This window comes from Diospyros lotus, chromosome 3, assembly GCF_014633365.1.
Source record: "Diospyros lotus cultivar Yz01 chromosome 3, ASM1463336v1, whole genome shotgun sequence".
Taxonomy (NCBI): domain Eukaryota; kingdom Viridiplantae; phylum Streptophyta; class Magnoliopsida; order Ericales; family Ebenaceae; genus Diospyros; species Diospyros lotus.
Window position 1 is genome coordinate 42,179,003 of NC_068340.1, and position 15,637 is coordinate 42,194,639.

At 35.3% G+C, this 15,637-nt stretch overlaps 1 protein-coding gene across 1 annotated transcript; it reads left to right on the forward strand.

Annotated features, from left to right (window-relative positions):
* Positions 1–95: 95 nt before the first annotated feature.
* On the forward strand, positions 96–13,068 carry LOC127796449 (phragmoplastin DRP1C-like). Its single transcript, XM_052328602.1, has 16 exons — positions 96–453; positions 538–601; positions 953–1,057; positions 2,019–2,120; positions 3,205–3,255; positions 3,348–3,409; positions 3,514–3,604; positions 3,745–3,809; positions 4,040–4,234; positions 4,348–4,467; positions 4,581–4,651; positions 6,223–6,448; positions 8,130–8,180; positions 10,812–11,052; positions 11,345–11,484; positions 12,551–13,068. Exons 1-16 carry the CDS (start codon positions 322–324, stop codon positions 12,674–12,676), a joined length of 1,842 nt encoding a protein of 613 aa, XP_052184562.1. The 5' UTR covers positions 96–321; the 3' UTR covers positions 12,677–13,068.
* The last annotated feature ends 2,569 nt before the right edge of the window (positions 13,069–15,637 follow it).

The window sequence follows — 15,637 nt, forward strand, 5'->3', positions numbered from 1 at the left end:
TCTGATGCTTTCTCGGCGATGTGATGTGACAACTGTCAAATATCAATTAATTGGAGGAAATTGCTATTCAAGCTGTTTAAGTTTAACATTTCCATCTCATATATGTATGTATGCGAACATAAAAAGCACATAAAGTCTTATTTGTTACGGATCCATAGCCCATTTCTTCTGAGAGTAGTGCTCTCGGCTTCAGTTATTCCGTTCTCGTTATAAATTCGCACACATTACAGAAGCAGACCCACTACATTTCCCAGCATTTAAGATAAAAAAAACCCAGATCAGATCTGATCGGATCGGATCAGATCAGATCTTGATCGAACAATGGCGACAATGGAGAGTTTGATCGGACTGGTTAACAAAATCCAAAGAGCCTGCACCGTTTTGGGGGATTATGGCGGTGAAGGAATGTCCCTCTGGGAAGCTCTGCCTTCCGTTGCTGTAGTTGGAGGCCAGGTCACCAATCACTTCTTCTTCGCTCTCATCAATTTATTCATTTTCTTTATCATTCTGATTTCTCGCTTTTCTGTGGGAAATTAGAGTTCCGGGAAATCATCGGTGCTGGAAAGTGTTGTTGGGAGAGATTTTCTGCCTCGTGGATCTGGTATTTTCAGCTTTCTGTGTTTGAATCTATTTTCCTTCTTTTTGATCCATGGGAAAAATGTAACAAGAGACAGTAGAGAAGTCACAAATTTGAATTCTATACTTTTCGTCAACTTTTGGCTGAGTTGAATATAATTAACTGTTTCATTTTTTTTTTAATTTTTTTTGTCTATTTGGTTGACGGGAAAATGCTCGACAGAGAATGGCTTCACTATTTTAATCCTTAACTGTTCCTTCTCAAGACTATTCTGCTCACTGGAATTTTTCTCTCTCTTCTTTTTTTAGTACGTTTCAAGCACTGCAAGTTGAGATCCGTTATACAACTGGCTGTTATGTTTCTTGAATTTGTAAGGTATTGTAACTAGGAGGCCATTAGTGTTGCAACTACATAAGACAGAGGGAGGAATTGAATATGCTGAGTTTCTGCATGTACCAAAGAAGAGATTTACTGATTTTGGTAAGTTGGATTTAAATAGGAAGCAGTCATTTTATTTTCTGTTCTGATATATATACTGTCACGGGCTTCGCCCATCTTTAAACTTCCTAATATATTTAGGTGTTGTTTCATTCTGTTTCTTGACAAGAATTTCTATTTGTTCAGATTGGGTTTTTGTATATTTCTCTTGCTTGTCATGTTTTTCTTATGCTCCTTGAAAATGTTTGAATTATCTTTTAACATTACTTATTGTCCAATAAGGTACAAAGAATTGAATTTCATACCATTTTGCAAATATTGGCCGCCTATTTACAGAGAGATGATTCTCTGGCACTACGAAACTGTCTGCTAAATCAACATTAAGTTTTACTACAGGGGTATCCACTGGCTGACCTAATTATGCTGTTATTAGCTCCAAATCTTGTATTTGCCTAACATATTATTTGATATCATGAATTTTTCTCTTTAGTCATTACTGTATAGGCAGGCATCCTTGAAAGTAAAGCTAATAAGAAAATTGTAATTTAGACAATGGAAATGTAAGATTCTTCTGGTTAGGGCTAAAGGTAGCCTTGTAAGGCTCAATCTCTTGTGTCACTTCCTGGCATTTTTGTAGGCTGAGTTAATGAGAAGAGCTAGTTTGTGTTTCAATTTTTAATTCAATGCCTTTTAGGATTAAGGACATATACTTCTTGCAGTTAATTTGTTGATGTTATCAAAAAGAAAAGGAAATTATTGTTACAACTAATAAGGGGACAAGAACCAAAATAATTTAGTGGATAGGAATTATTTTCCTTTTTCCCTTTTTGGGAGGAATGTATTCAGCAGTCGCTATTTTCTTGTAGGTATCTGCTGTGTGCGTGCTCAAAATTACCTCCCTAGATTCCATATTCTGTACTGTCTGAATGTATGAAAAATGAGTTGAAATTTAAATATTAAAGCTTGCTTTAATACACGAGCAATTTTTGTGGCTGTTTTGCAGCTGCTGTGCGGAGGGAGATTGCAGATGAAACAGATCGTATCACAGGGAATACAAAGAAAATCTCTAATATTCCAATTCACCTGAGTATTTATTCTCCAAATGGTTTGTATTTGCTTTGCTTCTAAGGTCTTATCTTGACCCTAGGTCTAGGTTTTTTCATTCAGTAGTAGAAACATATTAGCAATAATAGAATCCTATTTCTTTTTCCTTATGTTGCCCATGGCTAAAATGTGTATGTTTTTGGTTTCTAATGGCATTTTACAATAAGTTGTGGAGATTGTGTTACATTTATTCTAAAATTAACCATATGACTTTGCAAGTAGACAATGTGTATGCTGTGTTAGTGGGTCAAAATTTTCATGTTTGTAACTTATCTATATATATATATATATATTTTTTTTCAAATTGCTATATCCAGTGACTGTATCCATGTATATTTTCCTATCCAAATCTGTATTGGTGCTTCTTAGTGTAAGATGAGCCCCTATCAAGCGTGGATATTATAAAAGGAGCGCATTATTTAAATCCAATATGTGTTGCAGGCACGTACTTGTCATGACCCAATCCTAAATTGATAGTTTACTAGTGAGGTGTTGGGCATATTACTTTGTTTCATGGGCCGAATAGTTAATTTTATCTAGTGCTTTTAGGTAAGGGTCTGTGCTGTTATAAATGATATTAGAGTTGGTCTAGGGCCACTACTTTGTGGGGGCAGGCTAAGAGAGTATTTGAGATTGAGTTACCGGTTTGGTGAGAATGTTAGAGACTAAAAGAGGGGAGTTTTTCATGTCTCAATTCCATGGTAGTCTATTAGAGAGTTCTTCCTTACGTTACTTGATCTTTATGAATTTAGGGGTTAATTTTAGCTAGTGATTTTTGGTGAGTGCACATGGATTTTATATTCATTGGGCATGTGAAAATAAGTGTTCGACACGTGATGTGGTGTACATACCTTGGAGAGATCAAGAGATGTATCTGATACATGACATGGCATGTTGAATGATGATGACTTGAAGTTGAGCCTGCTTGAAAGTTATAAGTTCTAATGATCACTTAAATTTTATTCATTTGTAAAATTCTGGTTCTAGCTTCCTGCATGACTTCCATTATCTCTTTATCATTTTTGCACTTTAATGATCTCTCTCTCTCATCTGGATTTATGCTTAATTGTATTTTTGTTTTACAGTTGTAAACTTAACCCTCATAGATCTTCCTGGACTAACGAAAGTTGCGGTGGGTGAGTATCTCAACAAAATCCAATTCACTTGCTTCTTATATCTTTTCAAATGATAACTCATCTTTACCTTTGATGGCATTTTCTCTTTATAGAGGGGCAACCAGAGACTATTGTTCAAGACATTGAAAATATGGTCCGTTCTTATGTTGAAAAGGTTAGGATGGTCTTGTTAATTGCTATAAATATGGCCTGCATAATCAATTTTGTTCTTTCATATTTTATAGTGGGGTCAACTGATGAATTATACTGATTGTGTAGCCCAATTGCATTATACTGGCCATTACTCCTGCTAATCAAGATATTGCCACTTCTGATGCTATAAAGCTTGCAAGAGATGTTGATCCAACAGGTACTTTGTGGTTGTTAATATATCTCCTCATAGAGTGATGATGCAGGATTACCTTTTCTTTAATGTCGTTTATCTGATACATTTGCTTAAAAGTGGAAAGATGAGCTCAATTATCTACTTGCGATAATTGATTATTTCAGGTGAAAGAACATTTGGAGTTCTAACAAAACTTGATCTAATGGACAAGGGAACAAATGCTGTGGACGTATGTAATCTATCCTGGCTATATAAATTTCTCAAACCATGGAACAGTTTTTTGTATTATAGTACTGCATTAACTGAATTCTTATCATATCATGGTTGTTTCCTCTTTTCATCTGAATTCCTTGGCAATGAAGTATTTTTTTATATTTTGCAAAAAAAGAAAAGAAAAGATCGTTAGTTTTTAGTAGGCAAGTGAAAGACATAAAATGTTGCTCCTATTCAATATTTAAGGTTCTTGAAGGAAGAGCATATAGGCTTCAGCATCCCTGGGTTGGAATTGTGAACCGTTCCCAAGCAGATATCAACAGGAACGTTGATATGATTGCTGCTCGTCGAAGAGAGAAGGAGTATTTTGAATCTAGTCCTGAGTATGGACATTTGGCACATAAAATGGGTGCAGAATATCTGGCAAAACTTCTATCTAAGGTCACCCTCTCTGTATTCTGCAACTTTTTGGTTGTTTGCCTGGACTATTTGGAGTGTCTCCTTGCTGAGCTTCACTTTATTTTGTGTTTTTCCCCTTTTTGCATGTGAATCAGCACTTGGAGACTGTTATCAGGCAGCGCATACCAAGTATTATTGCCTTAATAAATAAGACAATTGACGAGATTAATGCAGAGTTGGACCGCATTGGAAGGCCCATTGCTGCAGATGGAGGGGTAATTACTGAGACCCATATGAAAAATATTATTCCTCGTTATCGAATAGATTGTCTAATTTTGATTCAATGACTTGTAACATTTTCACCTGTGTAGCTTACCTTCATTTGCAGGCCCAGCTGTATACAATTTTGGAAATGTGTCGTGCATTTGACCGTGTGTTTAAGCAACACCTGGACGGAGGGTAATGACCTTACTCTTTATTCTCTATGTTGGAAATTTTAAGCATCCAAAAATTTCTGAATCTACAGAATGATATTACTTACTGATTCTTTCACAATGCACTAGTTATTTCTAATTGTTCAAGCTTGTGTCCTAGCTCCTGATGTGGTGTGTCAGTAATTGCATGTCCTCAAGGACTAAGTTGATATGATACTTCATAAATATGCATTTAAAATTCATAAGCCAAAATTCCAAAGGAATAACTCTAATCTAATTAGTAACCAACTGTCGTGTACCTAGGGTTTAGCCTAGGGTTGAATTGGAAATTGAGAGAAATCGGAGGGGTTTGGAGTCAAGAACAGAATGATTGGAGAGGGAAATTGGACAGAAATGGAGGAAGAATATTAGATAGAAATGAGGGAGAGTTGTAGATCTGAACAGAGAAGGGAGAGATTAGAGAGAGCAGAGGGAAATGAGAGGGAGATTGAGAGAATTCTTGAGAGGAAATCAGAGCATTCATTTATCAATTCAAACATGATTACCCTCCTATAGCAGTGGCATATTTATAGCCTCACTGCCCCTACTCCCATGTGCACTACAACCATAATCTAACAAATTGCAAAATACCTCCTAACAACTATTATATCCCTATTACAATATTGCCCCTCTATTACTCCTAGGGACATGACATCAACTAACATATCCAATCGTCTTTGCCCCTCATAATCTAGTTGATGTTTAAAGAGTTAGTGAATAGAAGTTTGAAGGGTATGAAAACTAAACAGTCATTCAATCAAAACATGGAAAAACAATAGAATCATGTAATTGCCAAGTTGGAAAACTGAAGAGTCAAAAAGAAAACCCTTATTTTTTAGCCTTCAAAGTCTTTGCATAAGGGGTACTCATGTCCTATGCACGTCCCCTCCTATATCCTTTTAAAAAAATTTAAGAAGGTGTCGGACACGCCTTGTGGGCATTTCCGACATGTATTGGAGGCATGTCAGCGTGTCAGTATCCGACACACTGACACTACCGGTACGTAAGCCCCATGGAAGTGTTCATGCTTTATAGGAGTTTTTTGATATGGTGAGAGAGGCAGATGAAAAGTTTATCCTTTGCGCATGTAATGACGAACATTATTGCTCGTGGGCGTAGGCCTACTGGTTAGTGAATCTTTGTATTTTGTGTTTTTGTTTCCATACTTTTTTTCTGTACTTTGTGGATAGGTGATCACAACAACGTGGATGAACCTGTTTGTATGTGAATCAAGCTTGTTTAAAAGGAAATTTCCTATCAAACACATTATTTGGAATAATGAATTGACTGAAAATTCAGTTCTATTCCAGAATTGCTTCTTCCTCTTTTTCTAATTTTTTATATTTTTTAATGGAAGTAACATTAAACTTAAGTGATGGCATTTATCTTCTGTGTTATTTTGGTGAAATCTTTTACAAGAAAGCATGTTGTGCCTGTGAAATCATGTGGTCTAAAATGTTGTAGAACAATGACGTGTTTTTACTTCCATTTGATTGCTGTTTATGAAAATGGAATATCTTTCTGGAGTATGTTGTGAGGTCCTGAGTTGCTTCTTAGGCGACCAGGTGGAGATCGGATATATGGTGTTTTTGATAATCAACTGCCAGCTGCTTTCAAAAAGCTTCCATTGGATCGCCATCTTTCTCTAAATAATGTCAGAAAAGTAATTTCAGAGGCAGATGGTTATCAGCCACATTTGGTTGCTCCTGAACAGGGGTACAGAAGACTAATCGATGGATCTCTCAGCTATTTCAAAGGCCCAGCTGAAGCCTGTGTTGATGCTGTAATGCTCCTACTCCCTAGTTATTCTATTTCCTGCACGATTCATCTCATTTCATGATTGTTCTCCAGCTGCTTTCAAATAGCAACAGATGGATTTCTCTGGCAAATTATTTTCTTAAAAAATTGCATCTTGATCATGTGGATCTATTGACACATAATTTAGTACATATATTATCTGATGTTGAGTCGATGCATACATAATATGATAACCCTGACCATTGCCACAGCAAATTTATATTCCATTATAAACTGCCTTGTAGTCACTTATGAATATACTGTGTTATCATTTCATATTCTCTGAATTGATTCAAAGCATGTTTTACTACATCATGAATACATCTATTTCTATTTTTTTAAAATTAATTTTAGTATTTTTTTAATTAATTTTAGGAGCACATATTATGTTATGCTAAAACTTTACGATCAAGTCATCCCAAGAAAAGATCAGTTCTGATATATGGATCAATCATCCAAAAAGATGGGGAGATTAATGAGGATGTTTCCCATAAAATTAAGGGAAGATGGCTAAAATGCAGAAATGTATCCTATGTTTTATGTGATAGCAAGATTTAGTTAAAGCTAAAAGAACAGTTTTATAAGCCAGCTATAAGCTTTGCTATATGGCACAAAATGTTGGGTAATAAAATACCACCATGTTCAAAATATAAGAAAAGATATAAATTAGAAGTGTTATTGTTCTTAATAAGGTTGGAGTGACTCTTATTGAAGATAAGATGTGTAAGACACAAATAGATGGTTTGCCTATATGAGAAAAAGCCCAATGGTCACACCCATTCTTGTGGGTACTATCACCAGCTGTGGCCCAAAGCCGAAACTTGAGGAACACAAAGGCTTATCCATCAAACTCCTCAATCATTAAAACCAAGAATGATTTGGATAAACTTCGAAGTCTTAACATTTCATGTATAGCAAAATAAAGAAAACAAGACAGTCCTAGAGAGTCCAACTATAATTCCCCAATCTGAGTCCATTCCTAAACATCTTCTTGATCAGGTATTACAAGTGGTATATCAGCATGGGTGCAAGCCAGGAAATTGTTTTGAGACTGACTTTAGTCAGATTGAGATATTTGATTTTTGGCTTGGTGGGGACGTCATGTATTAGAGGAAGGGAATTTGTCCTGATCCAATCTAATACCGATAGTCTACTAGGGAGGTCTGGTATATTACTTGGTCTTGTGAACCCATACTTACCTTCAGCTAGCACTTTCAGGTTAGGACCTGTGGTGTTTCACCAATAGAATGCTTTTCTGAGAAGAGTTGATGGAATAGAACAAGTCTTTAGTAAAGAGGTAGAGGAAGACTGAGGAGAACTTGGTGGGAGACTCTTAGTAGTAAGATATGAGTTATAGTCTTATAGAAAATATGGCTATAAATAGAAATGATTAGCTCACTAGATTCCATGTACTCAACTCCACATGGTAGGATTAAGGTTTGATATGTTGTGTAAATTTGGTCCTGAATATTAATTTTGTTTACATTTTGGTTCTTTTCAGAGAATCCTCTTCAATTTTATGTTGTGGGATTAAGGCTTGATATGTTGTGTAAATCTGGTCCAGAATTTTAATTTTGTTTTACATTTAGGTTCTTTTCAGAGAATCCTCTTCAATTTTATGTTGTGGGATTAAGGCTTGATAAGTTTCTACATGGTTCCTTCTTCAGGTACACTTTGTTCTTAAAGAACTTGTGAGGAAGTCAATAGCAGAAACAGAGGTAAACATCTTCAGTTGGTATGAAGTAAAAATGTTTGAGAAAGAATTAATATACTAACATGACTTTTGAAAGTATTATAAATGCACACAGTGCATCTGGCATGCATAATTCACTCATAGAAAAATGTTCGTGTAACATTGGAATGGGTTGGAAAAGTATCTTGGACTTGCATAAACAAATGACCATCTTTCCTTCAACCCAATAAATTTACAAGCAGATGAACTTATCCAAGTGACATTGGCATCTGTATCTAGGTGTAACATACACATTGATATTTGTATTTTCCGGACGACTTTCACTACCCTAACGCTTAGTAAACCATACAATCTGATAGAAGTATCTTCATATTTGGATGTAATAGCAGTATTTTCATGAGCAGTCTACAATTATAGCCTCACACACTTATGTGCCACCAAGTAAGATTCACCTCCAATTTTTTTTATCCATTTATTTACATATGAATCATGCTACATGTACATCATTTTTGTACATCTTGGGCAACACAAGAGGTATTATGACCAAAATACCCTGCGCCTCTCCATGTGCCTCACGCGCCTCTATGCACCTCATGAGGGATATTTTTGTCATTAATACACCTTTGTGTAGCCCAAGGTGTATACAAAGGTGTACCAATAGTATTATTCTTTACATATACAGGTTTCATTGGTACACCTGGAAAAAGAAAAAACGTGCAGAAACTAGAGAGTTAGCCAAGAAGTGGGTTTGAGATTTGTTTTCATATGTTCACTAAATGATGTAGGATAATAAGAAGTTCACCCCTTTCTTTTCTCTTTTCGGTTAGTATATTTATGTTAGAAGGCACCCATAAGAGTTGGTGCAAGCCATGTAAAGTAAATCCATACAAGAACCTCATGACTACATATCAATAGGAAATATTCTAGTCACTCATAAATCAACCACAAAAAAAAAAAAAAAAGGAACAGTTGAAAAGGAAAAGGTTTTATCATCCAAAATCTTTGAAATTTATTATAGAGGGTGAGCCTTGGTTACAATTGTAAGTTGTTCTTTTGTGACAATACAAATTCAAGTTGTGGAAATCATGTTTTTTTTTTTTTTCCAGTGTAAAAGTAAAGCTGCATGACAAATGACCTTAACTTGACTCTCAAAAGTAGGGAGCCTTATGCACTCAGGGCATATTTTCGTTTTTGGTTATACACAAGGTTTTCTTATGAAGTTTCAGTTTGATTGTGCCATCTGAAGTTGTTTTCCATGCTTATTCTATTGTTGTCGACTTGCCTTTTGTGAACAATTACTTGTACCTTTCGAAGTTGTATTGCTTAATTGGTTTGTTACACCTGAAATGAGAGGATTCCCCCTGAAATGAGGAGAAGAATTCCCTTTGACCTGGAGTCAAAAGCTTGACAGCCTCAAATACCGTGTGGTTCATCTTGCTCCAAGTATTCCATGAAATATATTCATTCCACACTTTCTTGTCATTCCTACTCAACCTCCCTCATAGCAACAGGGAAAAAGAACCAGGATTGAAGATACCATCACTCAGTAACCTCAAAGATTGGAGGAAAAAAAAAGCTTCAAACAGGATCCATAAATGAACAATAAGCTGGTTCACAATCTTCCCAATGCTTTACTATACAATGCCAATTCACAACAGCCTTATGTTGTCTCCTCCATTATCAGTACCTGCAGTTTTCTTTAGAGCTATCATCAAAACAAAGATGTTCACATTGGAGGTGCCTAATTTTACAATACCTGACAGAATTTTTTTTTTTTTTACAATACCTCTCCATGGAAATGCCTGCTCCCCTCACGTAGTGACTCACAAAAAGAATATACTAGTCATGAACAATTCACAATGTTCCTAATTTGATGATTCTCTGAACTAACAGGATACTCCTAAAGCATCCATAAAATACAGCATAGGGTCCATCTCCCAGTCTTGCAGTGCCCTCATGACTATTGTATCATGTAGGGTTACTGGAGAAATTGCTCCCAAAGTTGGCTATTCCATCCATAGTTTTTAAAGTTTGGGAATGCATCTCTTGAAGGCTAGTGCTTGCACAATTTATTGTGGTGGAAACTATATTATATCATTGCACTCTAGAGATGATGAAGGTAGAGAACTTCTCCCAAACTCTCAATGTCTATTAATTCCTACCTTATCAATAATGAGCTCAGAAAAACTCCTGCAAAAACCTCAAAAACTCCCATCACCAGCAGGCTTGTAGTAGTATCAGTAGACCTGCCTTCCTTCTCATCCTCAGCTTCTCACTGCCACCCTCTTAACATGCACTTCCTGGAAAACAAACATCTGCCTCCTTAACATGCTCTTCCTGAAAAACAAACATCTCCACAAACACTTTTGATACCCTCTCAAGCGGACCAAATTGTACACAGTCTGCAAGGCCCCTAGAGAGCAAGTCACTTCAGCATTCCTTGTAGACATTGTAAATGCCTCCATTGATGCTTTTCCTTATTACTAAGTCAAGTTTAGGCCTTTAATCAGAGATGTTTTTCCCGCAACCTTTTGTGTATGCATTTTATCTTCTGTGCAGTCTCAGTGAAAAATATATTGTCAATAAAATGAATTTTGGAGTCCTAGAGTAAAAAGAATATCCTGATTCCTCTAACAATACATCATGGTAATTCTAGGAGTTGAAGCGATTCCCATCGCTTCAATCTGATTTAGCAGCTGCTGCAAATGATTCCTTGGAAAAATTTCGTGATGAGAGTCGGAAAACAGTTCTACGGCTAGTTGAGATGGAGTCTACCTATTTGACGGTAGAATTTTTCCGCAAGCTTCATCTTGAACCAGATAAGAATTCAAATTCTCCTGCAAATCCTTCAGTTCCAAATCTGGATCGCTACTCAGAAAACTATTTCAGAAGAATTGGTAAGCAGTTTGCTGGTTGCTTTCACATCAATTGCATTGTTAATGACACATAATTTTAGCAATTGGCTTTCCATATGGTTAAACCATTTCATTGCTTTTATGTTGCATGCATCTGTTAGTGATTTGTTTATACTTTTTAAAGGTGCTTGCGTCATCGGTTCTATAAACTATTTGTGTAATTACACAATATATTATATATCAAACCACTATTAATTTTTTGGATGCAATGCATATACAATGCTTCATTGAGGGGAAAAAGATATACTGAAATATCTTGCTTTATTCCTGTCAGGATCAAATGTCACAGCTTATGTTAATATGGTCTGTGATACACTGAAGCTCTCTATCCCCAAGGCTATCGTTTGTTGTCAAGTTCTACAGGCCAAAAGAGCTCTGCTCAACCAATTTTATGTTCAAGTTGGGAGGAGGGAGGTAAGGTTACTTTGGGCGCACTCTTTACATCATAAATTTCTTATGTGTTTGGTCCACAAACAAGATAGTTGTTATTGCAATTCAAGGTTTCATTAAATCTCTAAGGAATTTTAGATATAAGGAAATGACCTGATAGATTTCTTTTTCATGTTTCATAAATGAGGAGATAGGCCCTGCTCTCTCCTCTATATATGCCTTCTGTCTTTTCAAATCTATTTCTTTGATGTCTGAGCCCCTTGATGGTGCACTAGATTTTGAACACCTTTCAAATCAAGTGGCGAGCAGGAGAAAACCGAACTGCTCAAACCGACCGCACTAAACTGCCAAACTATGATTTCACAAAAAAAGTGGTCGTTTATGGTTTGGTAAATTGCGATGCTGACCAACTGTCCCAATAAAACTAAGTTTTTATGTTTACATTTTCTATTTTGTTATAAAGCTATGACTTTTAATTGATTGTCAAGCAACAAATTCATAATATAGGATTATAGATGTACATGATTCTTTACAAATGCTAATTATTATTAATAACCTAGTGAATTTTAGTCAATAGATTCTCTTTGGCTGCAAACCTCCTCCATTCCATCTACTCTCCTCACAGGTGTGCCCATTGATTTTCCACTTTCCTAAGAGTAAACTGTAAAGTTGATTTTCCAAAACTGTGTTCACTGTAGACGTGCTTAAGTAGTTCACTGAAGTAGAAGCACGTCTTTTTGACTACTGAGGTGCTAGTGCAGTTCAGTTAGTGTTTTCATGGTTCAATGCAAATGTCTTAATTGGATTCAACTTTGTGTCTTTCGGGCAGTAACAAGGTGCTCAGATTATATATTATAACTGTTGAGATTTTTTTTAGTTTCACATAAAGTATGCAGCCGAAGGAAGAGATTTAAAAATCTACATGTCTTGTGGTTTTACATTTTTGTGTCTTTAGAACACATTTGTGGAGCCATTTAGAGGCTTTATGTAGATGGGGAGAATTCAATTGTCTTTGTGAACCTGTTGCACCCATGAAAATTAAGAACAAAAATAAATAAGAAAACTGATGATTTGACATTTTATGTTGCAGAAAGAGCAGCTTGGTAAAATGCTGGATGAGGACCCATCGCTAATGGCAAGAAGGGAGCAACTCGCCAAGAGACTTGAGCTGTACAAATCAGCAAGAGATGAGATTGATTCGGTTGCATGGAAGTGATCGATGGATGCCCACCCAAGCCAGGCAGGCATTATCTGCTGTTATACACACAACATATTACCGGTTTAAGATGCAAATTCTACATTCATTTTTCACTCCAAATAATGAAAGCCCAAATGTAGTGGAGGAGAGTTGAGCGGCCATATGTTCAGTCTGTTTGTTTCCAAAAAACAGTAGCATCTTTGCTTTTGGTAGCAGCATGAAAAGGGTGTGATCAGTTGAATTCGTGTATCAGTAAGTTTGTAATTGTTTAGAAGCAACTATTTCAGGAGTCCCATAATATACTTTGTAGGACACTTACTTTGTTTGTACTAATTTTGTGTGTGCATTCTCTGTTGTTGTCATTGACATTGTTATTGCTATTGTCTGATAGAATTGGACTTTATATTTTATGAACTTTTCCACTGTTTCTGCTTGGCTTTTCCAATTGATTTTTGCAGTTTAGATCTACTACACAAGCAAATACCACCACCTCCACAAACTTATCAATTAAGGTGGGGGAAATTTTATTCGCAATCATACTTTTTGCTCTTCGTAGTCAATAAAAATTTATTTTTTCCTTTTTACTCTTTATATCCACGTTAATAATTCTTTGTAACCAATATTTTTCAAAAAATACTCTCTTTCATTACAATTGCACACAACTGTAGTCATCCCTACACAATTATCTTTGAAACACATCCTCAAACCCTAACAACTCTAATCCACAATGACAAGTTTCATAAGAGAAGATTGCAAAATTAAGAACACATATATATACATACACAGACACACATACATATACATATACAACGCATACGCAGATCTACACAGTCATATTTGAAACACATTTTTAAACCCCAACAACTCGAATCCACAAAGATGAATTTCATAAGAGAAGATTGCAAAATCAAAGACACACATATATACATACACATATACAACTCATACGCAGACACTCACACACACATATTTATAGCCATGAAGGCCACCCAAACCCTAAGATTTGGGGAGCCATGAAAGGCGGTTGTCGTCGGCGAGTATGGTCGCTACCAATTGTGTGTGTATGTGTATATATACGTGTGTGTGTGTCTGTATGCATATATATATAATGAGAATTTATCATCATAATCTTAATAGAATTTGGAACTTAGAAGTGATGGTGATAGCGGAGACAATGAATAGTATGTGGGATGATATACATATATATATATATATACATACGCATGCATAGACATACAGTGTGCAAAACGCACATACCCAAAAGAGAATTGATTTTTGAAGATGAAATCACTAACTTCTTAGTTTGGCATAGAGAAGGGCAACCATCCTTGGAAACATCCCATCTCTCTACCATAAGCAATATTTATTTTTTGGGTCACAAGTCTTCATTGAGGGCCCATTCTACTACATAATATGCAAAGGAAAAGAAAAGAAATTGATTCATGCAGATTTTTTGTAAGGGTTGTTGAGTTTGGCTTAAAATATCATTGGCTCTCAAGCAATTATTGTGAAGACAGAGATCACTTTTCTAAGGAGAAGGGCAACGGTCCTTGCAAATTCCCTGCTTCCCATATTGAGTCTCAAGTGTAGAGTCCTCCGAACCTTAGAGTTCGAGAAACTCCAAGTTTTTGGAGTTTTTCAAACTCCAGGATTAAGTTCCCCGAACCCTGGGGTTCAGGAACTCTAACTTTCCTGACTTACAAGTCTTTTACGATGATAGATGATATTACAACTCGTGTAATTACTTGTCTATCAAATGATTTATAATATTGTTCTTCTAAGTAGTAGTGATCTCTTTGCTACGATAAAGAGAAAATGACTTTATAATAGTGAGTATAAAATAACACGAATTGAATTATAGAGTTTGACTAGTGAGAAGAAAGTGTAATGATAAGTAGTTGCATAATGGTTGGTAGTTGAGCATTGAAGAGTTGAATGGAGGGTAAAATTAAATTTTCATTTGAAGCTATTTTAAGTATATTAAGGTGCAAAGAGTAAAAAATATGGGTATGAATAGAATTTCTCTTAAAGTAGGGCTGTGAATTATATTGAATAGTTGATGGTTCAACAACAATGGTTGTTTGCTTCAGCAATTCTGAGAGCATCCATAGGAACCTCCTCCCAACTCCCCAAATGCAAGATTCTGTTCTGTTTTTAGCATATGACACAACGCAGGGAGGATTCACAATATATTGCATTGACATGTTTGTTGTGAAGGTTGGTAGGTTGATTATATTTTGTTTTTTTAATTAAATAAATAATATTTAAGATAAATTACACCTAATATTCTGAAGATTTTAGGGAAATAATAAAGACTTTTCTTGCCATTAAAATAATTTATAAAATGAATATTTTACCATTGAATTCTTTGAAAATTCTCTCTCTTTATTTTGACATTTACTAACTTTTGAAAAAAAAAAAACTTTGAAATAGGAAATTCTTTTAACTTGATGATATAATATGTCCTTTTATTATAACAAATATGATACAACAATAAATGACACCTAATTTTTGTTTTTTTCTCTCTCTCCCTCTCTCAATTTTGACATTTACCAACTTTTAACTTTGAAACATTAAATTCTTTCAATTTGGCAATATAATATAGTCCTTTTATTATAATAGGTACAATATGATAATAAATGACACTTAATTTTTATTATTTTCTCTCTCTCAATCTCTCATTTAAATGATCGATTGAAGGGAAGGTGAGAGAGAATAAAAACAAAGAATTTGAAGATATTTTAATTATAATAAAATAATAACAAAATAAAAGTGTAACATGTTTTTTTGTAATTTTTAATTATAATAAAATAAATAACGATAAATGTAATTTATCCTAATATTTTTCACAAAAATTCCAAGGTCAGCAATCAATAGAGAGTTGGGATTGGTTACAACTTTTGTGGTTGTGGGGCTGAGCCCCTTGCGTCCCAATTTATCACACCTTGACTTTGACTACTTTAGTACCCTCTCTCTCTC

Bases quoted from the DNA above. Each gene is read 5' to 3' on its own strand.
- LOC127796449 (XM_052328602.1), top strand. From the start codon at position 322: ATGGCGACAATGGAGAGTTTGATCGGACTGGTTAACAAAATCCAAAGA. The intron at 4,235-4,347 runs GTCACCCTCTCT...CATGTGAATCAG, and splicing joins TGGCAAAACTTCTATCTAAG to CACTTGGAGACTGTTATCAG. The intron at 6,449-8,129 runs GTAATGCTCCTA...TTCCTTCTTCAG, and splicing joins CTGAAGCCTGTGTTGATGCT to GTACACTTTGTTCTTAAAGA.